Below are 27,422 nucleotides of genomic sequence, written 5' to 3'. Positions count from 1 at the left end.
GATGTCACAGGGTGTACAGGGGTAGTACATGGTCAGGCTGTGCGGGATGTCACAGGGTGTACCGGGGTAGTACATGGTCAGGCCGTGCGGGATGTCACAGGGTGTACAGGGGTAGTACATGGCGGGTCAGGCCGTGCGGGATGTCACAGGGTGTACAGGGGTAGTACATGGTCAGGCTGTGCGGGATGTCACAGGGTGTACAGGGGTAGTACATGGTCAGGCTGTGCGGGATGTCACAGGGTGTACCGGGGTAGTACATGGTCAGGCCGTGCGGGATGTCACAGGGCAGTGCGGGACAGGGACAGGGCTCGCCCGTCGCTGGTTCGTGCCGGGCGGGGTCCGGAGCACGCAGCGGTGCGAGGGGCACTGCCGAGCCCCGTGTTAGCCCTGCTGCGAGGCAGCGCCGACACCCCGCGTACCGGGCTGCAATTCCCTTAGAGCAGGGACATCCCGCCCCGCTGCTCTGGGATACAGCAGGTCTGGAGCTGGCGGGATGACACCAGGCAAGTGACACCCTCCTGTCACAGCTTCTGTCATCTCCGTGCGTGTGACAGCGCCGGCCTCTCTCCGTGACTGCAGCCCGTGAGCCCCTGGGCTGGGGAAAGCTGAAAGCTTGGCCATCCTGCATCTTCTTCCAAGTATGAACATAGCCAGTCCAGACTCAGAATGAGCTGCCAGAACCCTCCAGGTCTGGCTGCTAGAGATAGAGCAACTGGATAAATCTACTGGATCCATAAAGAATTCAAGTGGTTAATTTGGGTTAAAAAGTCGGTAACCATTGAGACAACCTTTACTGTTGTGCAGGAAGCAATTCTGCACAACCGTTTTGTAGCAAAATAAAGTGAATGTAAAATTTAAATCAAGATATAAAAGTGGTTAGAGCTTTGGAAGTGGTAGCCCAATGCACCATTTTCTTGATAAAGAGGTACTTTATTAGGTTAATTTTATTTCAGTTCCAAAATAGTACTTCACAGAGACTCATAATTAGTTCTGACAGCAATTTAAAAAAAAAGTAATGAACTTTAAAATAATGCTGTTACATCTAGTACTTATATTAATGACTTAAGACAAAGTGTAAGTTTTAAGGTTTATAATTAACGGTAACTGCTTTAATGAGCTTTTCTGTAATTGTAACATTATATCTAATACCAATTGTTGCGCATTTAAAAAACCCTCTGGAGAAAATCTTAGAGATCCTAGTAAGTGTTGCACATCTCATTTTCCATGCATTGGGTTTAAATTTGTACCCTCTGAGCCCAATTTGTTGCTTTCCTTAATTAATGTTGTTGCATGAAATTTTTCCCTTTTGGTCATTTGATACCCTGATAGAGATTGGTTGTGTAGTTGTCAGCTCTCTGCAGGGTGTTGTTAGCAAAGATCTTGTCAGCTTGAAGAGTGGATAAGCATCCTAGACTGACTTGTTGATTGAGTCACACCTCAGAGCTTCCAGGCAGGCAGGTCTGTTGGGGTGCGGTGGGGAAGCTGATTTCACCAGCTGTGTAACAGGCTGTATTGCCACTTTCTTTGGTTCTCTTTGTCATTTCACTATTTTCTTTACTGAAACTGCAATTTTTGATAGTCTCTCTGCAGGTGGAATGCCTCCTGTCCCTCAATTGGCTCAGCAGATCAGCCAGGAGGAAAACCAACAGCAAAATGGACCAAATTTGTCAAGTTTGCTTAATTCCTTACCTGCTGCACACAGCAGGAACCCAGCAGGTACAACCAGCAGGATGGGATAAGAACCAAGTGCTTGTGGTCCCAGCTCCAGTTCCCTTACAACAACAGGTATATTTGTATATTGTACAACATTTAAAAAATACAACATTTGTATATTTTCTCCTATGGGGAGTGTTGACCTTTGTGTTTTGTGTGGGCACTTTGTGGATGGCAGAATTTATCACTCCAGCCTGGGGAGAAAGGAACAAATGATTCCAGTATTTTTTGCAGGTGACTTTGCCAAACCTGATAATTTGCTTCAGACAGCTGTGGTATAGCTCAGCTGGGTATGAATCTTTGCAAAAAGATTTTGTATTCCTTTAAATTTAGAATACTCTGTGGATAACTGTACCTCTCGCTTGGTTTTAATTAGTGCTGCAGATATACATGATTTTTCTTGAAGAAAGGAAAGGAGTGAGAAGGAGTCAGACACATTCTCTAGGGAAGTAGCATTTGTTCTGTAATGAAGCCCTAGAAGGAGATTTAATTAAACAGAATCCATCATTTAAAAATTTCATGCACCATTTTAAAATAAGGGGGGAGGGGGATGACCATGAAAATTTGTGCTGTTTCTGCTGATTTGCCAGTAGTTGCAGGATACTTACATGTGTTAATAAAAATGCATGAAACTAAATGTGTTTTTATATGAATTTTTTAGGGAATTTTGTCCATCTGCCATCTGGCAGAGTATTTAAATTCTGTGAAATTTCTCACTGAATCAGTCAGCACTTCTAATGAGATCTAGGGGTACTGTATTTTAGGAGGAAAAACAAAAGTTCTCAAGACTGAGTAGCTCTACATCCCAAGATTCTCTACTCATTTCTGGTATTACTGCTGTCTCACAAAGTCCTTCAGAAACTTTACAAAAGCTGCACAAAATGCATTAGTCATTATCTTTTACTAAAGTGCAACTTCAAAATCCATGGAATGTTTCCAAGGACTGAATAATTGTTTCTATTGATTATCCATGTAACATTTTAACATTTTTCAGTGTCTGTCTTGATTTTGTGTTGTGCAGTAGGAAACATAACTTTAATTGTGTTTAATTGAAGGAAAATGAAATTCTGCAGCAAACAGCATCATCGAGGAAAGAAAGTTTATGATCTCTGAAACCTCTGCCGAAACTCCATGAGGCTCCACAGTATAAATCACACCATGATTATCTTCTGGAAGAAATGCAGTGGATGGCAACAGATTTTTTTCCAAGGAAGAAAATGAAAGATGATAGCTGTTGAAAGAGTAATGTGAATTTGATCTTTTCAACCAGAAAATAATAGGCAGCATTTTCATGGTTAGGATGTGATCATTGAGGATCTGTGAGTTTGGGGTTGCCTCTTCACTGTTTGTAAACTTTAAACAGTACTAAAGGGATTGTAATTATTTTTCTTTCTTTAGGAATGTGTTTTTTAGATAAAATCAAGTAAAAACTTAAAATAATTTTATGGTTTTATTTTAGGGTTAATGTGTCAAGGTGGGAATAGATGAGTCTGGAATGCCAGTTCTACAAAGACAAATTATTTAATTGTGAGCAATGAATTAACTGCAGAGCTTGTCATTTGAGGGTGCTGCCCTGTCTGTGACTCCTGGTAACATGAGCATAATGCTCTATTTCCATGCTGTGGGCTCTTGGAACCTTTTAAAGTAACAGCAGCTGCTCTCTGCAGTGTCACATGACACGTGGCTCTTCCAGTTCCTCTTTAATTCTGCCATCAGCTGGGAGCTTTTTCATCATTCTCAGACACTGCTATTATTGCGATTTTTATTTTAACTGCAGTGGAATAGTAGTAAAATATTTCTTTACTTTGTGTGGGTTTTTTTTTTCTTTTGCTATTACTTAAGGACACAGACTGGTCTCTCTCTGATGTGATTGGGATGGAAAACCAAATTACTTGCTACAAAGCACAAATGCTGCCAAAACGGAAGGTAATTGAAAAGCTTATTGAAGAGTTCTCCTACTCCCCTTCATCACCCAGACTTGAGCCAGAGAAGGTCAAACCAAACAGGTATGTACTGTTCAGGTGATTGATTTTTTTTTTAATTGATTTTTTTTTAATAGCATATGAAAAGGACTAATATTTGTGAGGGTTGAGAGAGTTCATTCATAATTATTTGTTAATTTTTTTTAATCTTTTGTTTTCAAACTGATCACTGCTAAAGACTTTATGCCTTTAAAATCTTCTCCCTCAGTCTTCTGAGGGAAAGCAGAGTGCTTCTTACTGCTTAATAGTTCTTTTCATTTATGAAAGCTCAGTTTCGATCTTTCTGGCCATGCTCAAGAGTTGAAGTCACTTGTGGTTTTGATCAAACACTGAAAATTGCTTCTGGAGTAGTTTCCTAAGCAGAATAATTAAATCTTCTCCTTCGAGTTAATATTAGGATGTACTTGCAAAGCACTAAAGATTTTTTTTGCGGGGGATGGGGAAGAGGGGGAGGGAAGGACAGAGGGAGAAAAAAATGCTCAGTTAAATTTTGAGCTTATTTGATTTTTGTTCCTGAGTCTTCCCTCGGAGGAGAAGTTAGGAGGGTTCAGTTTTGAGTCTTGGAGCAAATATAATTCTGCTGTAGAGCAATGTAGAGTTAAATCTTACAGTAAGTTAGCCTGATATGAGAAGAGTAGGGTCAGTGAAGCCCAAGACAGCTTGTGTGACATGTGGCTGTGACAGGTGACAAGGAGAATGTCCTGCACTAGTGTTCTTAGCCTGTTCTGCCAGAAGAGAGCATTGGCAGCTACTGAAGTTAAAGACTTGGAAATGATAGCTGAAGTATATATGTAAAACAGAAAAAGAACTCATTCTTTTTCTGTTTAGACACCTTTGGTTTCCTGGAAATAGCATACACAAAACAGTTACTGTGAAATCTGATTTTAAAACTGCAGTGTTTTTGAAACCATACCCATAGGAAAGCTTTGCTCCATTAAGAAGTTTGACCCTTATTAGCATCTTTTGGGGAGTTCTCTTGCTGTTTCCAGACTCCAAAGATGACTAGGGGATATGGGAGTTCTGTTATGCCCCTTCCATGTGATCCTTCAGAGATAACTGGAGCATCAGAGCATTTGGTGTACTTGAATTTTACAGTATAGTGTGTTGAGAGAAGCAGAAGCTCTCCTGCCATATGCTCTTCAGCTGGGTACCTCTTTCTGCTCAGATTACTGACTAAAAATAATATTTTTGCCAGTAGGCATAGAGTAGGAAAGCAGATTTATTTTTCATTGCAGTACCAAAGCTAACATTTGTCCTTGGTGTCACAAGTGTCAGCTTTTCTCCTGCTCTCTTCTCCATTCACAGAACTCTTGCCTGAGCTAAATTATCCTTATTTTCAACTTTGTTTTTTGCATGATCTTTATCTGGTCACAACAGATTCAGAAAAAAATTTTGAATTTAAAGGATATTCCAGGAGAAAGGGAGAACTGAAGGAACACCTGGACAAAATATACTTCTTGAATGAGTGTCATTGTTGCAGAACCCCTGTGTATGGCAGAGACCTGTTGGAAACTTGCTCTTGGATCAATGAAAGAAAAATCTCTCAGCATTGTTCTGCCAGGATTAACAAGTGGTGCTGGGCTGGCTTTGCAAATTGCCTCCCATACTCCAGCACTTCAGAGGCTCTGAGGATCCATTGCAGGAACTCATTCTGACACTGAATCAGCAGCAGATTGCCCTGAAGGATGTTATTGCCAGGTAATTGAGACAAATTCGTGCGCAGCCTTTGCACAAATTTGGTGGGTGTGTGCTACCCTCCAAAACAGGGTATTTATGTGAAAAACTGTAAAATGCTAAATGATAAATTGGCTGCCTTGTTTTATCCTTTTTGCAGGCTACATTCCTCTATGCTGAACCTATTTGCATCTCAGATGTATACTTTTGGATCATTCTAGGATCTGAAACTCTCAATAGTTCCATGACAACTGTTATTAGTTATATAACAATTCTACTTGACTTTGACATATCTTGTATTTGTTGTGCTAAGTTAATGCTGACAAAAAAAAAAAAAGTAGGAGTTGTAGTAAGCTTCTCTTGGTAACTTTATGGATAGTGGTAATTTCCTCTTCAGTTTTTTTTTTTTCACTTACTTGATGTCAACTTAAAACTACATGTCCTGATTTACTTTCTATTACCTTTAGCCAGGTGCTTTGTGCTTCTTTGCAACATTACTGGTTTTGAGTGTTTAATAGCCCGAGCAGTTAAAAATCAGTATAAAAAAGTTTTGATTTGTTTTATAGAGACCTGTGTGTGTTCCCAGCTGTAGCAGTTGCTCCTCCATGTTTGTATGGAGCAAATCCTTCTTAGGCTTGGAGCCATGGAATGAAACTCCTGCAGTTCAGTCTCGAGGAACAGAGATGGTGCAGCGTGATTCAGGTATTAAACACCCACCACTGGTTACACCTGTGTGCAAGGGTTGTGTCCAGTTGTGAATGTGACCTGCAGAACCCTCAGGTTCTCATTCACAACCAGGCAAGCTCTGGCTGTCCTGCTTTGGCAGCTGAAAGCAGAACGGACAGCAGGTGCTGATTTTGACACAGATGATTGCAATGCTCAACATCCTAGAGCTTTTCCTGAATTTCCATTTCCTCATGTGTGTGAGAGTTTGTGAGAGTGGTGCTCACAGCTGGCATTAGCTGGTAAGAGGATCTCTTCCTCAAGCTCATAGTGAGTAGGTGCTCATGGTGGGAAGGCAAATGCTAAAGGAAAGTCTTAAGACAATGAGATTCATTTGCATAATTTCCTTACTAATTGAACCAAATTATGTATGTAGCTGTAGCTCAAATATGTAATTATGTATGAAATATGTCAGTCATATTACTATTTGATGAGGCATCTAGGGTGTTTCCAAGGAGTATGCCACTAGTTATCCTATGTTTACGAGCAATTTGTGCTTCAAATGCAGATTTTTTTTTTTCACAATAGCCATTTGATTAATTTGCCTTTGCTTTCATTATTTGTAGCTGTTTACATTGTTAGTACTTTAAGTGTAGTTTGTGTTTTTATGTTGGCAGTTCCTCAGCCTTACTCCAGGGGCTTTTATTTTTCGTAAAGTGCCCTGGCATTGCCTGAGGATAAATTGAAAATATGCTCCTTTCCCTCCCCAGCAAGATTCTCTATATCCTCTGGGGCCTACAACTTGAGCAAACATTAACAATATATTGAAGTTTTTCTTATTTTTTATTCCAAATTGCATCATTATGCTTTCTGTAAGATGCAGTATAAAACATTAAATAATACTTTACCTTAAAGCAACACAAGGCAGCAGAACAGAAGGGATTTGATTTAGTCAATGGACAAGAAAAATAATGAAGCATGTACAGGAATAACAACTCAGGTGTGCTTAGTCATAGGACATGATGTGATTACTTGTAATAGATCTTTAGATTTTATATGGCTGCACCATAAATTAATAGCTTTAAGGGTAGACAGATTAATTATGAACTGTGTAGATCTGTAATATGGGCAGTCAAATAACTTGAAGTGTTTGCACACTTAATGTAGGTTGGGGAAGTAATAAGAAAGCAATTTTTCCAGTCTTCTCACTCTGTTAAAAAAGTTTTTTTAGAGATTTATCCTATATTAATGTGAATTTATAGTTAAGTTGCTTGTTTCCCCATTTTAGGAATTCATAAAAAGCTTCAACCAAGACAAGTGATCCTTCAGTGCTATCCTGTGTTCCCACACTCCCTCCACAGGTGTCAGTCACACAGATGTGATTCCTCTTGTCTTCTCTGACACTGATTTAGATCTGTTGATGGACACAAAGATGGAGTGGTGTGACAAAAGTGCAAGAGGCAGAGATACCCACACATACAGGTGAATTTCATGCTAAGAAAGCAGTGGTTTAAAAGCAAAAGTAGAGAGAAGATGATTTGGGGAGAAACTAGGATTTTTGGTTGAGGTCACCCTTCTAGTTTAAGTAACTTGGGCTTTTAAGATGCCTTCAAAGATGATATCATAACCTTTCCCTTCAAACTAGGGGGAAAATGAAAATCACATCCTTCCCACACTGCTGCTTCTGCTCCTGTCTTTCTCTCCCACTTTCATCTAACAAACCATCTGGAATTCTGTGTTGGGACAGCCAAAATAAATGTGGGTGTTTTCAGCCCTTGATAAACAAGAAATGTCATTCTTGATCATCATTGAATTTCAGATCCACCAGTGAGGAGATGCTGTGTGTGTAGGTCTAAGGTGTATTTGAAAACTTCTCTCAAGTGACTGTTTCTTGTCTTGGAAGGATGTGCTGAGACCACAAGGAATGTAATGGGTTTCTTTGTTTTACAGGCTTTTAAGTGGTAATTCTATTGAAGAGAGGCTGTTGAAAAAGAGTATTAAACATGATTCAAGAACTGGCTGCTCAGGGAGGGGATTGTTCAACAGACTTTTTATCCCAGGTACTGTAACATTAAGAATGTGAGCAGAATTTAATGATACATAAAAAAATAAGTGTTTTACTAGATCTGAGACAGAATTTTGAAAAGGTAATGGTTTATTTATTTTTAGGCTTGTTTGGGAACCACTGATGTGTGTTCACAGCTAAATTCAGTAGAAATCCTGAACTGTCAGCTCATATAGAAAATCAGAAGGTAACAATATCTAATAAATATTGGTAATATTGAGAAGTTGTAATAAAGATCTGTGTGTTCCAATTATAATGCTACCCTTTTATTGACATTGCAAAATCTGCAGCAAAAGGTGTCACACACATCTGTAATTCTGACTTTTCTCAACTTGATTTTAGGATGATTAAAAAAATTTTGCATTGTTTTCTTAAAGGTCTTGGATCTTATCAGTGATGTGTTTAACTCTAGTAACATGTTAATCATTCTCCAAAGCAACGCCAAAATGGTTACATGTAAACCATTGCAGGTCAGAGGGAAAGGAGAGTTCAAGCTGAAACTTGCTTTGCATTGTGAGGACTTGGCGACTTCTGGGGTCCTTTTTGGTTTTTTTGGTTTTTTTTCCTTTTAATTTCTCATTGCTGTTAGAGTACTACATGAGTGTTTACTAAGCAGAAACATAACTAAATTTTAGAATTTTGAATAGCTTGGTATACAAACAAATGTTAGTAAATACCTTCTCCTAACAGTATGAATAATACAGTTATATTTATTACATTTCCACACACTTAGGAGTATGAAATTTCCTCGATCTTATGACAACACAACCTTGGATGTATCATTTTGCACTAACCAGTATGTTAAAAATAAGGGATGGGAGATGTTTATTTTAACTTTTAAGTGGTAGGATATGAATTATCTTCAGTCAAGACTATTGGTAACTATTAATTTTGAGACAGGGGGACTTTTGATTACGTATTTTTGGTACTTAAGCCTTCACTTCGTATTTATTTCAGAATGTAGGTAGTCATCCTTTCTCTTAGACAAGACTTGATAAAAACCAGAATTTTGAGTCAAATCAAATCGATTTCAGTCAGAATTCAAATTGATGACAATGACAATTAGAAAAAGAAGTTCCTCAAATAGATTTCTGTAAGTTTACTTCCACTGTCAATAATTTTTCTCAGATTTAACAGTAAATCACTGGTGATCTGGTGAATTTCTTTTCTCTTAAGCACGAATGTATTTCATGGGGACCTTTTTCTTATCAAAGGCTGACCTTTACTTAAGGTAAAGTGTCCAAGAATCAAATCTGTGCTCGTGCTGATGTAAAGAAACGCCTGAAGTGCTTCAGTACGGCTCCATCTGATGTACCACAAGTCCTTCCTCGTGTCCGGGTGGCCCCTCCTGAGCATCGGTGTGCGCCCGCTGTGTCCCGTCCTGTAACCTGGCAGCACCGAGCAGCGCCGGCCGTGCCCCGAGCCCCAGCAGGCCCTGACAGACAGGGCTGGGTCGCCTCTCAGCCCTCTGCCCGAGGCTGAGCAGCGCCGGCTCCCTCAGCCCCGCTGGGGCTGCTCCAGCCCCTCCATCACCTCCGTTAGCCCGGCTGGCCCCGCTGCGGGCGCTCCCAGTCCCTGCAAGTGTGGATTTCCACACCGTCTGTCGGGGAGAAGCGACAGCCCAGCTCGGTGCGCGGTCCCTTTGCTCGCTCCTTCCCCTGCCCTGCCTCCGCCACAATAAATACAATTTCTCTGCGCTGTCGCCGAGCCCGTTCCTATCGCGGCAGGCCCCGCGGAGCGCGCAGGCGCGGCGCAGGCGCGGCCCGCGGGCGGCGGCGCAGGCGCGGCGGGACGCGGTTTGTCTCCTGCCGGCGCTGGTAGCGGCGCCCCCGCCCTCGCTTCCTGCCCGCAGCGAATGGAGCCCGCGGTAAGTGCGGCCCGCGGGGCCCGCCCGGGCCCGGCTGCGCGACCGAGCGGCCCCGCCAGCCCCGCCGCTGCACCGCGGGGGGACGGGCCCGCCCGGCGCGGCGCGGGGACGCGGGGCCGGGCCGGGAGCCCCGGGCGGGGGCAGTCCCCGCGGAGCGGCGGCGGCGCCGCGCTTCGGCCCCGGCCCGGGGACCCGCCGCGCTGCTCGTACACAAAAGGCGATCCCTGCATCGGGACCTCCCTTAGCGGCCTGTAATTAATTAAGTGTTTTCACTGGGGCCGTAAGTGTTAGTGAGGTGCGGGTAATTAAAATAACAAGACCTTGATGCATGTGGTATCGTTTGAATCTTAACTATTTGTTATCGGCGCTGTGAAAGAACCGCGATACCTCGAAGAACTGCAGTATTGTTTAATCTTTTGGAAAAGGGGCCTGTAAGGAGTGCAGTTTTTTCTCCTTCCCGCTCTACTGAGGGAGCTCGCTCAGATCTGAGTTCCGGGGAGTGGGAGAGCCGCGACCCGCCGGGATGAGCCCCGGGGCGGAGAGCCGCGACCCGCCGGGATGAGCCCGGCACGGAGAGCTCAGACCCACGGGGATGAGCTCGGCACGGAGAGCTCAGACCCGCGGGGATGAGCCCGGCACGGAGAGCTCAGACCCGCCGGGATGAGCCCGGCACGGAGAGCTCAGACCCGCCGGGATGAGCCCCGGTGCGGAGAGCCGCGACCCGCCGGGATGAGCCCGGCGCGGAGAGCTCAGACCCGCCGGGATGAGCTCCGGTGCGGGGAGCTCAGACCCGCCGGGATGAGCCCGGCACGGAGAGCTCAGACCCGCCGGGATGAGCTCCGGTGCGGGGAGCTCAGACCCGCCGGGATGAGCCCCGGTGCGGAGAGCTCAGACCCGCCGGGATGAGCCCCGGTGCGGAGAGCCGCGACCCGCCGGGATGAGCCCGGCACGGAGAGCTCAGACCCGCCGGGATGAGCCCGGCACGGAGAGCTCAGACCCGCGGGGATGAACCCCGGTGCGGACAGCCGAGACCCGCGGGGATGAACCCCGGTGCGGGGAGCCCAGACCCGCCGGGATGAGCCCCGGTGCGGACAGCCGAGACCCGCGGGGATGAGCTCCGGTGCGGGGAGCTCAGACCCGCCGGGATGAGCCCGGTGCGGGGAGCCCAGACCCGCCGGGATGGCCCCGGTGCGGACAGCCGAGACCCGCGGGGATGAGCTCCGGGCGGGAGAGGCGAAGCCCGCCCGCAGGAGCCGCTGTGCCGGCTGCACTCCCCGGTACTCCCGGCACGGGAGGTCCCGGGTCTCGGCCCCCTGTCGCTGCTGGCACGTGTGTGACAACGCTGCTTTGCTCCACCTTCCCGGACAGCCGCCTGTTTCCCGGGGCATGGAAGGGACTCTCCATCCCCAGGGCTTGGGCAGATGGCTGCAGGCGGCGCAGGGCTGTGATTGCTCCCTGCCTGGGCGGCGGAGGAACGGGAGAGCCGGCAGCGCCCGCTGCATCCCGGCTTTTCCCAGCGGTGCTGCCGGGCCGGTGTGCTGCTGCCTGGTGCCGCCTGCGACCAACTCCGAGTTAGGAACACACAGGATCGGCAGCATGTTTATGTATGGCCTGAAATGCTAAAAGTGAAAGTGTTGCTTTCAAAAGAGGCGAGAGATTTTGAAAGGAAAAAAAAAACCCATCAGGTTTCATTTTCTCTTGCTGCTATTTCTGTGTGAGTCCCAGCCCTGAGTCTACCTGTCAGTGCATGTCATTGGAATTTTTGTTTGTCTGTGATTGAAATACAAAACCAGAACGTTTTGGGATTTCTGGGTAGCTTGACTCAATAAACAGCATTTTAAATGAAATGCAGATTTGGTTAATTTTTGTCTCTTTGTGTTCTGAAGGACAAGAAGGCAAAGTTAAGCATCAAGTACAGTGGTTTTTCATACATTTAGATGACTTGGCCTTCAGTAGCTAGAACAATGAAGTTGAATAGTCTGTCTATTTTCTTGTTTTTAGTTGCTGTTGAAACAATGTTTCAGATATGTTTCAGCAATTACAATAACTTTGCATTAAGAGTTAAAAGCACTGAAACATTGATAATAATGAACACGAAAAAAGAGTAGATGCCTTGATGCTGGAGACCGTTATTTCTTAAAGTTCCACAGCAAGGGAAAAAGTCCTGTTCATTCTTTTTATTATTTGAAGCCATTCTACCTAGCTAAGGGGAACACAAGACTATTCAATAGCAGTATTAGCTAGAGAAATTTATGAGGGATTTGAGTGAGATTTTTGTTGTGCTGAGGGTTTTGGATAATTTGAAACATTTTAAGTAACTGCAAAACCAGGATAACAGAGTTCTTACTATAAGGCAATCTTTCTAAGTGTAACTAAATAGTTTCAGTTGCAAAAGAGTTTTTACATTCTCTGAATGTCTGTTTTTCTGTATTTTTTTAGATTACACTGTAAAACCTTAGATCAGTGAGAATGCACCATGGCAATGGTCCTCAGAATGCCCAGCGCCAGCTGCAGAGATCCAGGTCCTTCACAGGCAGTGAGGGAGAAGAACAACAGGCAAATTTACCCCAGTCCCCCGCAGCCTCTTTCGCGCCTTCCGCGAGTCCCTCAGCGCCGCAGTCGCCCAGTTACCAGATCCAGCAGTTCATCATGAGCCGGAGCCCGGTGGCCGGGCAGAACGTGAACATCACCCTGCAGAACGTGGGCCCGGTGGCCTCGGGCAACCAGCAGATCACGCTCACCCCGCTGCCACTTCCAAACCCGACGTCCCCGAGCTTTCAGTTCAGCCCCCAGCAGAGGCGCTTTGAGCATGGATCCCCCTCGTACATCCAGGTCACCTCTCCGCTGCCCCAGCAAGTGCAGTCCCAGAGCCCCACCCAACCCAACCCGGTGCCGGTGCAGGCGCTGCCCAGCGTCCGGGCGGGCACCCCCGGGCCTGGCCTGGGCATGTGCAGCCAGAGCCCCACCAGAGGCTTTGTGGATGCCAGCGTGCTCGTGAGGCAGATCAGCCTGAGTCCTTCCAACGGCGGACACTTCGTGTACCAGGAAGGCCCGGGGATCGCACAGATTGCTCAAGGAGCTGCTGCACAAGTGCAGCTTCCATCGTCCGGGCCGCCTGCCACGGTGAGGGAGCGCCGGCTCTCGCAGCCCCACTCGCAGTCTGGGGGCACCATCCACCACCTCGGCCCTCAGAGCCCCGTGGCCAGCGGGGCAAATATGCAATCTTTGACTAGCCCGGGCCACATCACAACGACCAGCTTGCCACCCCAAATCAGCAATATTATCCAGGGGCAGCTTATGCAGCAGCAACAGCAAGTGCTTCAAGGGCAGCAGCTGAGTAGACCCATTGGATTTGACAGGACTTCTGGTGGATTGATAGCAGGGGTTGGAGGACCGAGTGCGTTTGGAATGACATCACCTCCTCCTCCCACAAGTCCTTCACGGGCCACTGTGCCACAGGGGCTGTCGAGTCTTCCTCTCACTCCTACAGCTAACACAGCAGTGAAAAAACAGCCCAAAAAGTTGGAGGAGATTCCTCCTGCCAACCAAGAAACTGCTCAAATGAGAAAACTATGTTTGGATCATCACCACAAGCAGATGGAAATTCTTAAGGAAACTTTTAAGGAGTGTTTGATTGAACTGTTTTTCCTGCAACATCTTCAAGGGAATATGATGGACTTTTTAGCTTTTAAGAAGAAACATTGTGTTCCTCTGCAAGCATACCTGAGGCAAAATGACTTGGATTTGGAGGAGGAAGAAGAGGAAGAACAATCTGAGGTCATCAATGATGAGGTAAGAAATTTTGTTGGAATAAAATCATAGATGAAATTGTAGCACTGGGATTGTGAGGTATTAAAGAATGGGACAGGACATGAAAAATCATTTTTGCTTGGTGAAGTATGGCAGTTTTTCATAAAAGTTGGCCTGAAAGAATACAGTTCTTCTGGGTAGTGTCATTCGATGGTTGGTTTGAGTGTGCTGTTAGATTTTTGTGTTTAAAATAAAAGCATAGAGAGGGAGCTTTAACTGTCCTAGCTGCACACAAATAAAGATGGTAGAAGTATGGAAATGGTTTTAAACTCTCAGAATGGTTATGACTAGGAATCTTAGCTTGAATTTCACTTAACTAGACTTGGACAAACCAAAAGAGAATGAGCAAAAGCATTACAAGAGGTTAGCCTGACTCATGTGACTGTTAATCATATATGTCACTGAAGTTCAGTGTTGCTGCAGCCAACAGAAAATGTGAATTAATCTAGTTAGTGAGGGAGAACATGTGTAAGGGTCCACAGTCATATATTAATTATATTGTTTTGGGTGCCCTGGAGCTCTGTGTGTAAGCTGCTGTTTAAAGGATGAACAACCAGCACTTACAGACTGGACATTGACGAGTTCACTTTGTTACTTATGCAAAGGTTTAAGTTACTAACTTGAATTCACTGCTTATTGATGGCAAAGAACTTGAAAGAAGCTTGCCACTAACAGGTGCTGTGCAGCTTTTCCTGCACGTTTGTACCCACCTGTGGGTGCTGGAGCACTAGTCTGGTGCAAAGCTGGCCCAAAAGCCAGCATGGCAAGTGGTTGCAGCAGAGTAGATAGAACTGATGCCCCTGCACCACGAGGCACTCATAAATATCTTCTAAAGTTTATGAATTATGTAGCTGCCTGTTTGTAGAAGAACCAGTATTATGTAAAGAACCTTGTTTTGCTTTGAATGCCCTTTGTAAATGAGTTCCTTCACTGAAATTTGATGGCTCTTAGGCATGACTCATTAGCAATCATACCTTCAATTGGAATTTGTGGGAAATTTTAACAGAATAATGGCTGAAGTTTTAATTTTTTTAGTACTTTGTTGTATAAGCTTCTTAATTAGGGAAAATATATTTCTGCTTGTGACAGTTATTGACACTTTTATAGGAATCATTACTTCATATAGTAACATAAAAGCTAGCCTGTTTACTGTATTTTATTGACAATGGATATTCAGTATTTTTTTTTCACCTGGTTTGTGTTTTGTCAAATTGTTTAGGTGTTCTTGTTGGGTTGCGTGTTTGTCAGCTGAAATAACCAGGTATTTTTAACTACCATCTGCACACTTTGAGGGATTTTTAGGGGGTGTAAATGGTACAGGTTCCTTGAAGTCAGTGGTGTTGCTACACTTTAAATGAGTTGAGGCTCTACCCTGTGGTGGTTCGGGTTGAGAATTTGCTGTACTTCACTGCCTTCTCGTGGTGGATCCTCTTTTGTTTGTGGAAGCTTCTTGTCCCTGTAACTGCTGGAGAATTTTGCAAAGTGCAACAGCAAAAGTCTTTATGTGTTTTCAAGTGATGAATCCTTCTGAAAGATTAAGACATCTTTTGAGTATGTTCTTTCTTTGTATTTTGTTGTCGTCTTCTGTTTTATTTCCCCCTCCCCTCTTTATCACTTTCTGCTAAAGCAACACGCTTCATCCCTTGCCTGGAAGGTTGATTTCTTTGGGAATTCGAGGGGAGAGTGAATGGTGGCTGTGCTCATTGCTTAAATAAATGTTGAAGCTCTCTTGCGTTCAAACTGTCTGTCATGCTAATTTGTTGTCTGTTAGCAGCAGCAATCATTCAATTTAAAACACAGTTTTGTGTTAACTGGATTTAAGAAAACATTTCCAGTGACGAGAAGTCACAATAAACAGTCAAGGCTGTGCTCTGTTCTGCTACTAAAAGTAAGACAGAACTCTAAAAATGGGCTGTGCTTGAAACAAGCTGTACTGGTGGTGGTTTGGTTATTATCCCCTCTTCAGTGAGGTGCCATCAGTACCAAAGGAGTGTGTTGAACAGTTAAAAAAAAGAGAAACCTCTAAAAAGAAAATGATTCTCCCTTCTTTTTTTTTTTTTCCCAAAATATTTCTCTCAGGTAAAGGTTGTGACAGGAAAGGATGGGCAGACTGGTACTCCTGTCGCTATAGCAACCCAGCTTCCTCCAAATGTTTCTGCTGCTTTTTCATCCCAGCAGCAACCATTTCAGGTACTTTTCAATGGTTCTAAAATGTAGTTTCATCCCAGATTTTTTTTCTTCATTCAGATTTGATATTTCTTAGATGAATTAGAATTTTCCCAAGAGCCCATCCCTTATCATCTAAACAAAACCAAAAAACTTCTGCAGTCTTCAAATGCATCAGTATAACTGAAGCCTTGAGGAAATTAAAGCTTTGTCTCCAGGTTGCTGGCTTATTGCATTAACTTTCAGCTTGAATGTTTTCACTTTGGTTTGTTTGTCTTTTGTATCCCTAATGCATTTGGTTCATTTGTGCATTCTGCGTAATGATGATATGGATTCTTTGTCTGTGGCATTGTAATTGTGGATTTCTTCTAAAATTCTTTTCTTTTTTTTTTCTTCCCCTTATGTATTAAAGGTTTTGAGTGTGGCTACAGAAGGTTTTGGATTTGCCTTCCCTGAAATGTGTTAAACAACAGTACTAATCCTCCGATACAATTTGTTTTAAATAATTAACTGCTTTCCATTAGCTCTGCCATAAATGTTGGGAAGAAGAAACAGAAGTGGTTATTTTTATTATGAAAGTCTTTTTAAACAATTTTTTTCTTTTTTTCATGAGGAATGCTGGAGAAAGCCAAGAAATAAATGTGATAAGCAGTTAAAATGTTTGTGGATCAGTGATGATACAGCTTTTCAGTTTGGTGTGGTTTTGTGCAGCTGCCTTCAACTCTGTTACCCAGACATCACTACATACATACCCTGAGAAGTAATACACCCTAATTCCATCTGCAACTAAAATATTTACCTTTTAGCTCAGTGATATTCTCAGCAGGTGTTGCAGGGTGAATTACTCTGCTGTACCACAGCAGCTGTACAGGCTGTGCTCCCTTTATCTAGACTTTGGATATGGAAAGTGAAATGAAATACAAGATGTGTTGTGTTACTGTGTGTAACAGATGGGATGTTCCCTGTGATATTGTACAAAGGAGTTGTGCAGCAAAGGGGATTCACTGAGTTCTTCCTTAGGGCCAGTACTGACATGTCTTGGAAGTCTCCTTAGGTAGTCAGGCTCTGTTTAAGCTGTTTAAAATACTTAATATTGCATCAGGTTATTTATTGTAGTGATTAGGGTTACCACCAAGCTGTACCTGCAGCAGTGGTGATACTTTTGAAGGAATTGTACCATGCAGTTTCAGGGAAACTGGTTCATGCTAAAAATGCACAAAACTGGCTGTGTGGTACTGACCTTTTAGCACAAACTGCTAACGGAAAGTGGCATTTCTTTCCATCAGTCTTGCTCTTTGCAACTGTTTATGGAGAAATAATGTGTCCCAATCAGCATCACCATTCAAATCCCAGGGCAGAAGTGCAGTGCTCAGAGTGATTATTGTGTGCATGCTGCATAATAATGACCTCAGGACAACTACATTATTTTAATTAAAGTTAGGACAGTTTTAGTCTAATATTGGTATGTGACTGCAATTTATAAAGACATAATATGTCTGCTCTCTGAAGAGTCTGGCCTAAATTACATGGTGGTAATGCAGACAGCTGGGAGGCATATTCTTAAGAAAATGTCAGTCAGAAATCCTAAAGTAGAGATACAGCCTGAAACTGTGGTTATGCAGTCATCCAGAGGGAGAGTGCAGGTGAAATAAATGGCATATAATGTGGAGTTCGAAGAATATAATTTCTTAAACTGATGTCCCAGGAGCCTGTGATGCAAAAAGGACTAAACTGAATTTGTTAGTCAATTTAGTAGCATTTACATAGTCAATTCTTGTTGCTTATTTTGAAAATTCTGTGAATGCCCACGTCTATGATGCTCTGCCAGACACTGGCTGTTGGACCTGAAATATGCTGCATATCTATTTTGTGACAAGACAAATACTTGAAAACTTAATCCCTATTGAGTGTGAAATGGCAGTGAACTGTGAATATGAATCAGAGATACTTAAAACCAGAATTTACATCTTAAGGCTGTAGCTGTATCACTGGAGTGGGTGCAAATGCCCTCAGAGCAGCAAAGAGATTAAGTGTTATTAATTCATAGCTATTGATTGAGTCTGAGGGGCATGAGATCTATTCAGCTCAAAAAGGAGCATTTGAAACCCAGTCACTGTAGGTGATGTTGGCTGTGATTATCAATACCATGCAGTGAAGCACTGAAGATGTAGGATGTCACTGCTGTGATTTATTTCAGCATAGACTGGTGTTTACCTCTGTGGGTTTAATTTACATTGGTAAAATTTTGTTTAAAATTGGAGGAGAAAATACCTGTGAATAAAGTAAAAAAATTAAAATGGAAAATTACTGCCTTTTGCATTGTCATCAAAAAATTTCACAACATTTACAAACCCTTACTATACCTCAACATGTTTAAGGCTCTCACCATTAGAAAAGTACACTTTGAGTACTAGAGTGCTAAATGAATTCATTTCCCAGGATGCAGAGACTACCATACATAAAGTCTGTGTTTGTATTTTCTGGTGGAATGTCCTTAAGACATTTTTTGGGATAGCCCTTATTTTTCTCATACCAGGTTTCACAGTAGAATATTTGGTACAGCATGGCAAAATACTGAGGAGGAGTTAAAAATTATTTGGAAACTCACTGAAAGGAATTGGAGTTGCACAGACACTGATGGACATTAATAAATAATTGCCAGTATGCTGAGACCCCAAAGAGCATGAAAATTGTCATATACCCAAATTTGTTTGCTTCAGTAATACTGTACATGAGCCTGTCACCTGTGCTTGATGCTGAAGCGATTCTCTGGGACAGGTTCTTGCCATCACTGCTGATATTAAATGTAGTTATTTAAAAATAAAGCTTGAATGCACAGTGTAATCTTACTGAAGCTAAATTCCAGCTTGCTGAATCAGAGCCCAGTGATTCCTTTTTCATCTCAATATCAACAGTGCTCTTCCAGACTTTTTAATTCACAGTTTGTGTGCTGTTTATCCTCAGACAAAATGGATAGTAATTTCTGGTGATCTCTGATGTCACCTAAACCTTATGACAATATTGTTTCTCCTCACTGAGTTTATTCATGAGGCTCATTTTGCCAGCTGTGCAAACAGGTACAAGTCCAGCATCTGGAAAACTGGAACTGGAACTTGTGTACCTTGGCTGAGGTTCTTCATTCCATCTTCCTAGCTTTTTCCTGAAATATTTCAACAGTAACTCTCACAAAGCTCTATCCTGAGAGTGCTGGAAACTCAAATAAGCTTAAGCTGTTTTCAGGATGAGGATGAATTTGTGTTACTGATGTTTCACACAGATATAATGCACTAATGAAAATTTCCATTAATTAAAAACAATAGTATCAAAAGGTACTGAGCAAGTTTGTTTTTTACATATCCCATTTTCCTGAGTTTGGTATCACTTAACAAAATGTAGGTGTGCATTATATATAAACAACTTCATCACTATAAAATTTAAACTCAACGAAGAGTATTTGTGCATTGTGGACAACTAAAACTTCATAGCAGATACTGAATGAGTCTTGTTTCCTTTTTTGTACAGCTGTTCTGAAGGACTTTTTCTGTGCTGGCCTCCTTAGATCTTCTTGTAAATTCTCTCCTGGTGTCAGACCATTTGCAGATTGAACTTCTGTGATTTGTTTTCTTTTCCCTGTAGCAAACGCATACAGGGACTCCAGCGACGGGGACTGTGAGCACCATAGAGATTGAAGCTTTTAAGAGACAGCAGCAGGCCCTTGCACCAGCAGGTATGTTCCACAGGCACCATTCCACTTCCATCCTCTTTTTTTTCCAAACAGTGATTGGAGCCCACTGTTCAAAAATACATTTTTGCCTCACCTTGGGAATCACCGGATCCTTAGGATTATCTACTGTGACTGGTGCTGTGGGAAGCGTGCACTCCACTCCCAGTAGATAGGCCTGGATTTGGCAGGCATGGAGACATGGTTAGGTTGATTATTCTGGCTGAGAAGATTGGAGATGGCCACATTGAAGTCAGAGGGACTCTGCCCCTGGAGCATGTTCTTCATAAATGCTACACATGTACAGGAGTTGTAGCTTTCAGAGCTGATGGTGGAATCATGTGTAGTAGTTTGCTTTGTAAAATTGAACCCATTCCATTATACCATGCCATAAATGGAATTTGAATATCACAGATTCGTCTAAGAGACCACGAATTGAAGTGGGCCGTCATGGGATGGTTTTTCAGCACCCGGGTGTGGCTTCAGGAGTTCCTCTTCAACAGCTAATGCCAACTGCACAAGGTACTGTGTCACCACATGCCAGTTGCACATTAATTTCACAAGGAGATGTTGGTGATGGAACTAGAAACTTGGGCTTCCGGCCTGCCAAGATCCTAGTCCCACCACACACTTCTCCATGTAAATTAATACTTGGTATGCAATGCCTGGTTTGTTTAAGGAGCTGAGTGACGGGCTCCAAAGGTGCATGTGGGCATGGAAATACGTCACAGGTGCTGATGCAAAATGGCCAATCTGAGAATTCTGGAACGGAACCAATGATTTGTGAAAAGGAAACCATGTAATTGGAACATCATGACAAATTTTTACTCACTAGTCATGCCAAGCTTTAGAATATGTGTTAGAGTGAATGTGTTCTTAGAAAGAACTAAGTAGTATTTAGACTTCATGCTGGTATTTTAGGTTAAATTCCATTAGTTCACCAGTCCTTTTTTTTTTTGAGTGTACAAAATTTAGAAGACCCATAATGACATGCTCTTTTTTTAGTTGCTGTGCTCCAAATTTTAGTTACAGTCCTCTGCATGAAGTACTTCGTTGTTTATTGTAATGGTGATTTATTTTGTGATTGTGATGTGGTATTTTCAAGTGATGGTGTCTTGTGGCAAAGTAAGTAACAAAACCACTCTATTCGCAGTCGATTTCCTCCTTAAATCAACAGAGAGCATCGCAGGTTTTAATCTCACCTGCACGTGTCTCCTCTTGCCCTGCAGGCGGGATGCCTCCCACTCCGCAGCCGGTGCAGCTGACGGGGCAGAAGCAGAGCCAGCAGCAGTACGACCCCTCCAAGGGCCCTCCGGTGCAGAACGCCGCCAGCCTGCACACGCCGCCGCCGCAGCTGCCGGCGCGCCTGCAGCCCGCCAGCGTCCCCATGGCCTCGCTGCCCGCCGCCCTGCAGCTCCCGCAGCAGCAGCCTCAGCTCGTGGAGCCTCCAGCCCAGCCGCAGATCCAGGTGAAGATCCAGCCCCAGAGCGTGCCCCTGACGGCCGCTCCGCTTCCAGCGCCGCTGCAGCAGCAGGTGCCACCAGCCATCCACGTGCAAGGACAGGCGCCCAGCCAAGTGTCGCAGCCTCAAGCTGCCATACAGCAGCAGGTACGGGAGCGTTACGGGGCGGACGTGGGTTTGTTCCATGGCCAGAACCTAAGAACGCTGTCTTCATCTCTTAATTCCACTGGACACTTAAATCCTTTCCTTGTAAAAGTGCAGGTGGACATTTGTTATTAAGTTATGTTCTGCTGTAATGTAGACTAAGTATTGAATCCTCAACTCATCAGTAACCAGTGTGTTTCTTGGGCAGACGGTGACTCTGACACGACCGTCTGCAGATCCTGCTCAGAGTTCTCAGCGTCTTGCAGCAAATCCACTGCCACCTACCTCATCCATCGCTCCAGCAGCGATCCCAGGCACAACACCGCCTTCTCCATACCCATTGCAAACAAACAGGACCTCTCCAGCAACCAACAAGTCCCTGTCTCCTATTGCATCGAAGCCTCCTGGCTTAGCAGTAGCAGCAGCAGCACCTAAAACACAAAGTCCAGCTCAGAATGCAGCAGTGTTGCCCCAGGAAAACTCTCAAGACAAGCTGGCTGAGCAGGTCAAGCTGGTAAGATATTTTATGTATGATGCTTTTACACCTTTTCTTTTCCTGTGAATTAATTTATAAATTGGGAGCTATTACTATTTTTCTTTGATTCTGTGACTTCAGGTGGATTCTGCAGCTTCACTGTAAGTCTCTCTACTTCTTTTTAGGAAAATCAAATCCACCAGCGGATAGCAGAACTGAGAAAGGAAGGTTTATGGTCCCCCAGACGACTGCCTAAACTCCAAGAGGCTCCAAGACCAAAATCCCACTGGGATTATTTGCTGGAAGAAATGCAGTGGATGGCAACTGATTTTGCCCAGGAGAGAAAGTGGAAGATGGCAACTGCTAAAAAGGTACTTGAAAACCATTTTATAACTCAGAGCAATAAATGTTGATATCACTCAGTTTGGTAGCAAAGCTATTGAGATATCTTTTGCTACAGATAGAAGCAAAGGAAAGATGAGGCACTAACTTTACTTCAAATGAGAAGTTTTGTTGTCAGTTTTGGATATGGCACCTGAGACAGCCTGGGTAATTGTACAGGCTGTGGATGCAAACAACAGTTTGTGGATTTTATTCCTCTGGAAATCAAATAGCTTTTTTAGGAGCCCACTCAATATGTTGACTGGGTTACATTTAAATAAAAAAAATGGAGTTGTAATGCCTGTCTCACAAATAATCAGTTATTTCCAGCCAATAAAGAGTACATACAGAATTTTGTAAATAACTCCCACTGGGTGTGGTTGTCTATCTAGTTATTTTTTCTTAATCTCACAGAAAACTAAAGAGTAGAGACAGTAGTGGAAACATGGTAGAGAACTGTTTCCATAGGGGAAGAGAGCACCACAGCAGGAACACAGTAGTGGAATGAAAATTGGTATGGTGTGAGATGAAATATATAAAATCTGTTAGTTTACAGTAAGCAAGGGTTTTCTATGGATATCAGCAATGTGGCATCTTTTTTTTTTTTTTTGATACATTTATGACCAATTTAGGGTAATGAACAGAGCAACTGAAGGTCATTAGTTTACATTGCCATGTTGTTTTCTACTGTATATTCTGAAATGATGGAAACTCAGAAGCAAAGTATTGAAATAATTGTATTATTTTGTACAATAAATATCTTCATTTTGAATATAATTTAAATCTGGATTTCCATTTGTGGCCAACGGTAGGTTTTTAAGAATAGGAGAATCAGGAAGGGGAAATGTGAAAAGATCCTTCCCCTGGCACTTTGCTTCAAACTTCTGGAAGTCAGTGTTTTAGGGACCTCCTGAGCTAAAGGTTGCAATCAAGTCAGTCTTAACAGCCATTGACTGATCTTTCATTCATGTATGTACACTCTTTTTGAACTCATTTTAGCTTGTGGTGTGATTTCTGTGACTTCATATGTGCTGTCTGAAAAAAAGGTTTTCTTTTGTGTTTGCTGCTAATTTCAGTGGAATTTTTTCTAATTTTTGTATTTAGAGAGTGAATTAAGGGTTTCCTCCTTGATTGCTTAGTTATAGTTGTATTTTTTTTTTCTTTGAGTTTCATGTCTGTTGCTTTACTGGCATGGTAAGAATTAGAAATATTGGAGGTAAGTGCTATGTGTGTAAAGCTGTGGTCAACATCTGGCTGCTGATAACTACTATAATCTTAAGAAATGCAATGACATGTATTTTGAGGTAGCCTAATTCAGTATTTCATGGTATTTTAGATGGTAAGAACTGTGGCTCGTTACCATGAAGAAAAGAAACTCAATGAAGAGCGAGCTAAAAGGGAGGAACAGAATAAACTCAGGAGGATTGCAGCATCCATTGCTAGAGAAATAGAGTATTTCTGGTCTAACATAGAGCAGGTAAAGTACTCACTCAGTAAGACTTGTGCAATTTGTGGTGGTTTTTTCATCTTCAGGAATTCATTTGTAAAGTAAAAGTGATTTTATTATTTATTAGCCGTGCTTTATATTTCAGGTTGTTGAAATTAAACTGCAAATTGAATTTCAAGAGAAAAGGAAAAAAGCTTTGAATCTAAAGAGATTTTCAAGGAAAGGTAATTGTTTTCCATTTAATAAGAAACATAGTCTGAATTCTGATGATATTGTTTTATATAATATCACTCAGTGCAGGTTAATCTCATTGGTGGTAAAATTGTGAGTTGCTAATAATAGGTTGTGAAAAGATCTGAGTAATGAGTTATGGGTTTTTATGTTTTTTGTTAGATTTTGTTAATACTTCTTTGTGTTTTGCTTTGAAAAGTTAATGTGAGAAATGTGAAATTGCTAAGTGATGAATACATACCTGAAGTTTAATAATTTTTCAGGTAAGGATACAAAAGAAGACCTTTATTTGGAAAAAGAAAGTGAAATGGTAAGTCTTTGATTTTTGAAACAGCCATCAAATTAATTTAAATGTGACTACCTATGTGAAAAAGTTTTGATAAAGGTGATTTTTTAAAAAAGAAATATGGTGATGATAAGATTTCACTGACAAATGAGCATTCAGTCACAAGCACAAGTATAATTTTTCTTTTCTGGTTAGGTAGGGAAGTGGATTGTGGTTGATACATGTCTTTAGTGGCTGTGAATCATTCATTCTGAGATTGAAGACCAAAAAATTGTGCAAATTAATTGCCAGACTTGGGCAGGAGTTTCATGTACAGTAGCCAGGGGTAGACTTTGTGGAGCATGAAATGTGTTTTGAGGTGTTCAGCAGAGATTTATCTGAGAGATGAAGGTGTATTTTACAGAATGGATCAAACTGAATGAAACTTGGATATCTTTTTCCCTGGATGAAATGTGTGCTAAGGACTCCTTGGCTGTATCTGTGCAATTGGAAAAAAATGGACGAGGGATCTGAGGCCCTGAGCCATCTGTTGTGGCACAGCTGATGCCCATGTGCTGAAATACTCCCCCTCCACCAAGCAGAATGTCTGCATCTGAATTTCCTGCTAGGAACAAACCTTAGCATGTGTTATCAGCCAAACTGTAGCCCAGCACTGGCTGTGAGATTTAATTGGCACAGGCTAAATAATTCTACAGAGTGCACTGGACAGCTGAGATTATTATAGGCCTGTGCCATATCCCTTTTTTATTGACTAGTGAAAAAAATCAGTGCTTGAGCCAGCCTGGCTAAAAGTTTTGTACCACAGCTGGACCTGAATAATTTGACCCATGAGCAGTGGAAGTGGCTGACTGCACAATCCCATCAATTCAGAAGCAGAGTTGCTGTTTTGGCATGACCAGGGAAGAAATTAAATGTCTATCAGCAAATGCTTTTGGAACTGCAAGGCGTGTTTTGTTGTCTTTAAAAAAAACAAAGCCCCCTGCTTATCTTTTGTTTTATCTGATTTTAAATATTACAATTATTTAATGCTAGGGGGGTTCATCATCTGGAAGGAAAAGAAAGGCAAGCACGTCTTTGACTGATGAGGAAGGTAAGTCACTTCCCAAAATTTTACATCCATAGCATAGTACATAAGTTGAATATTAAACCCACAGGTTTTCAGTCTGTTACTGTGTGGGTGTAGTGCTTTTCATGAACCAAATACCAACCTTCATCTATTTCTTAGAGACATTAGATAGTCAGTTAAATAGTAAATTATCCCTTAAAGAGCTCCAGTGAAAATTTGAAAATAACATTTTCATTGAAATGATACTACTATCATTATTGATGGATCTTAATTATTTCTCTCCTCATTACTTCATTTGTCAGACTTTACTAATGGTCTCGAGGTTCTTTTGAGGATTTTAGACTGAAACACCCATCTGCTTTGGGTCCTTTCTTGTTGGTGACCACTCTGTCATGTTCCTGACAAAGGAACTCCCCTGTTCGAAGCTACAGAACAACCTGTGGTGAACATTGTCAGTCAGCACTTAACTGCCTTCTGTCTTGAGGCAGAAGTGCTCCTCTCCTGTTAATTTTTCTTTTAAATACTGCATATAGTTGCTCTCAGATTATCTTGTTTTCCATACATATTTAATTATTTTTAAATCCTACAGATTAAAATATTCTGTGCTTGTTCACTTCAGGGGTATAGAATTACAAGCCTCCTGAATTATTGTATAATTTTAACCCAAGATTTGCATTTATTCTCTTGCAGTTGAAGATGAAGAAGAAACAATTGAAGAACAAGAAGCTAAAGAAGGAAACATAAACCATCAAACTGAATTGTCTAATCTAGTCAAAGAAGGTAGGCACGTGGCTTGGTGCTTCTCTAGGCTGGGCTCTGAAACAACAGCTGGAAACACACAACACTTGTTATATTTGTAAAGAGGATTAGAGGTAGGAGATTGAGTGCATTCAGATGTTCAGTCCTGTGTAGTCTGTGTTAAGTTTTTTTTGTTTGGAAAGCTGCAGCAGTTTATGGGATGATGATGGACATCTACACTTCATAAAGCAGTCCTAGTTATCACACAAGGTGGCTTGAGAAAAAGCAGATCTCTAGTGAAGAACTGCATTAAAACCTTACACCACGACTCTCAACCCAAGTTCTAGGAGTTCATGATAAACACTTAACACCAGGGTTGTATCAGGTTGAACATGGACATTTTATCAACTGTCTTGAGTATCCCAGAAGGGTTTGTGACTGACTTGGTAGGTTCAAAAGGACATTTAAGTGCTGATCTTAAGGGAGGGTATAAATATTTGAAGATTAGGTGCTTTTAGGGACAGTGTTCTGGCTAGCAGCTCTCTCTGATTAGCAGTGTAATTGCTATGCTGAGCTTGATGTGTGCAAAGTACCCCACAGAGATATGTCACTTACCCTGGTAAAAGCAGATTTTTAGAGGCAAGGCTGCCCATTAGGCTGAGCGTGCCTGGCCATGAACACACGGTTTCCAGATCTGTTTGGCAGCTTAGTGGCTGCACTGAACTGGCCAGTTGGAGGGATTATAAGCCTTGGCCAGTCAGCCAAATTTCTAATGAGAATGTTTGCTGATTGACTGGCCACTGCCAGCATGTACATTCCTACTTTAACAGCTCAGACAAGGGATGCTGGAGTTACAGCTCAGTTTTGAAACTCAGTTTTGAAACTTTGGAAGTCTTGCCTTGTCTTCCAACCACTCAGCTGCATTTGATGCCCCTGCCTTCCCAACTGGGGATTTACTGAGGGTTGTAGGGGGTGTTTGTAATACAGTAAAAAGCAGGGTATGGGAGCAGACTGCTTGGTGTAGTGCCACGTGTTCTCTATAATCAAGGTTATTAAATAAATTCTGCCATCATTCCCTTAATAATTACCTCTGAAATTGACTTCTGGTTAGAAAACTGGATTTATGCAATTGTGAAGAATGTAATGAGATTATAATTAATAGTATCTATTGTTCCAAGTTGCGATATTTTTAAACTTCCATCCTTTGATGACCTTCAGCTGAATTGCCTCTGGAAGATTTGGTGAAGATGTACGAAGGTGCCTTTGCAGAAAATTTTCACTGGCCCCAGCCAAAGCCTGACAGTGAAGAGGAGAGCAGTGAGGAAGGTAAATTACTCTATGTTTAGGAGTTGTGCTGATTTACATGGTGAAATAAGTTACTTGGCTCTTCAAGACTCTCTGAAAAGACATTTTGTTCTAGGGGAAAACACACCTTGAGTGAATTACATTTAAAAATTTCTCAGTTTGTGAAAAGAGGGCAGTGTTTGCCTGTCCGAAAGTGAAGATGTATGAGATTTTCAAGAGCAGTACT

The 27,422-nt window shown here is 42.5% G+C and overlaps 1 protein-coding gene and 1 non-coding gene across 22 annotated transcripts in view; both read left to right on the top strand.

The window, feature by feature from the left end:
• Positions 1-2,768: 2,768 nt before the first annotated feature.
• The window catches only part of EP400 (E1A binding protein p400), a 54,266-nt gene continuing 29,612 nt past the window's right edge, over positions 2,769-27,422 (top strand). For 7 of the 21 annotated variants that reach the window (XM_085593153.1, XM_085593152.1, XM_085593148.1 and 4 more), the window contains exons 1-15: positions 2,974-7,514; positions 7,983-8,092; positions 8,202-9,964; positions 12,404-13,756; positions 19,577-19,667; positions 20,076-20,183; positions 20,891-21,270; positions 21,476-21,781; positions 21,928-22,113; positions 23,460-23,600; positions 23,716-23,794; positions 24,065-24,111; positions 25,120-25,177; positions 25,844-25,933; positions 27,110-27,217. In XM_085593153.1, the coding sequence (XP_085449279.1) occupies positions 12,434-13,756; positions 19,577-19,667; positions 20,076-20,183; positions 20,891-21,270; positions 21,476-21,781; positions 21,928-22,113; positions 23,460-23,600; positions 23,716-23,794; positions 24,065-24,111; positions 25,120-25,177; positions 25,844-25,933; positions 27,110-27,217 (2,917 nt within the window). In that variant the 5' untranslated portion in view covers positions 2,974-7,514; positions 7,983-8,092; positions 8,202-9,964; positions 12,404-12,433. The other 14 variants (XM_085593142.1, XM_085593135.1, XM_085593143.1 and 11 more) reach the window with 14 other exon arrangements.
• On the top strand, positions 6,709-6,847 carry LOC116184204 (small nucleolar RNA SNORA49). The gene has a single exon (XR_004148960.1). It is a non-coding gene; the product is annotated as a small nucleolar RNA SNORA49 (small nucleolar RNA).

This window comes from Lonchura striata, chromosome 15, assembly GCF_050655825.1.
Source record: "Lonchura striata isolate lonStrDom1 chromosome 15, ASM5065582v1, whole genome shotgun sequence".
Lineage (NCBI taxonomy): Eukaryota > Metazoa > Chordata > Aves > Passeriformes > Estrildidae > Lonchura > Lonchura striata.
This window is presented reverse-complemented; position numbering and strand designations above follow the sequence as displayed.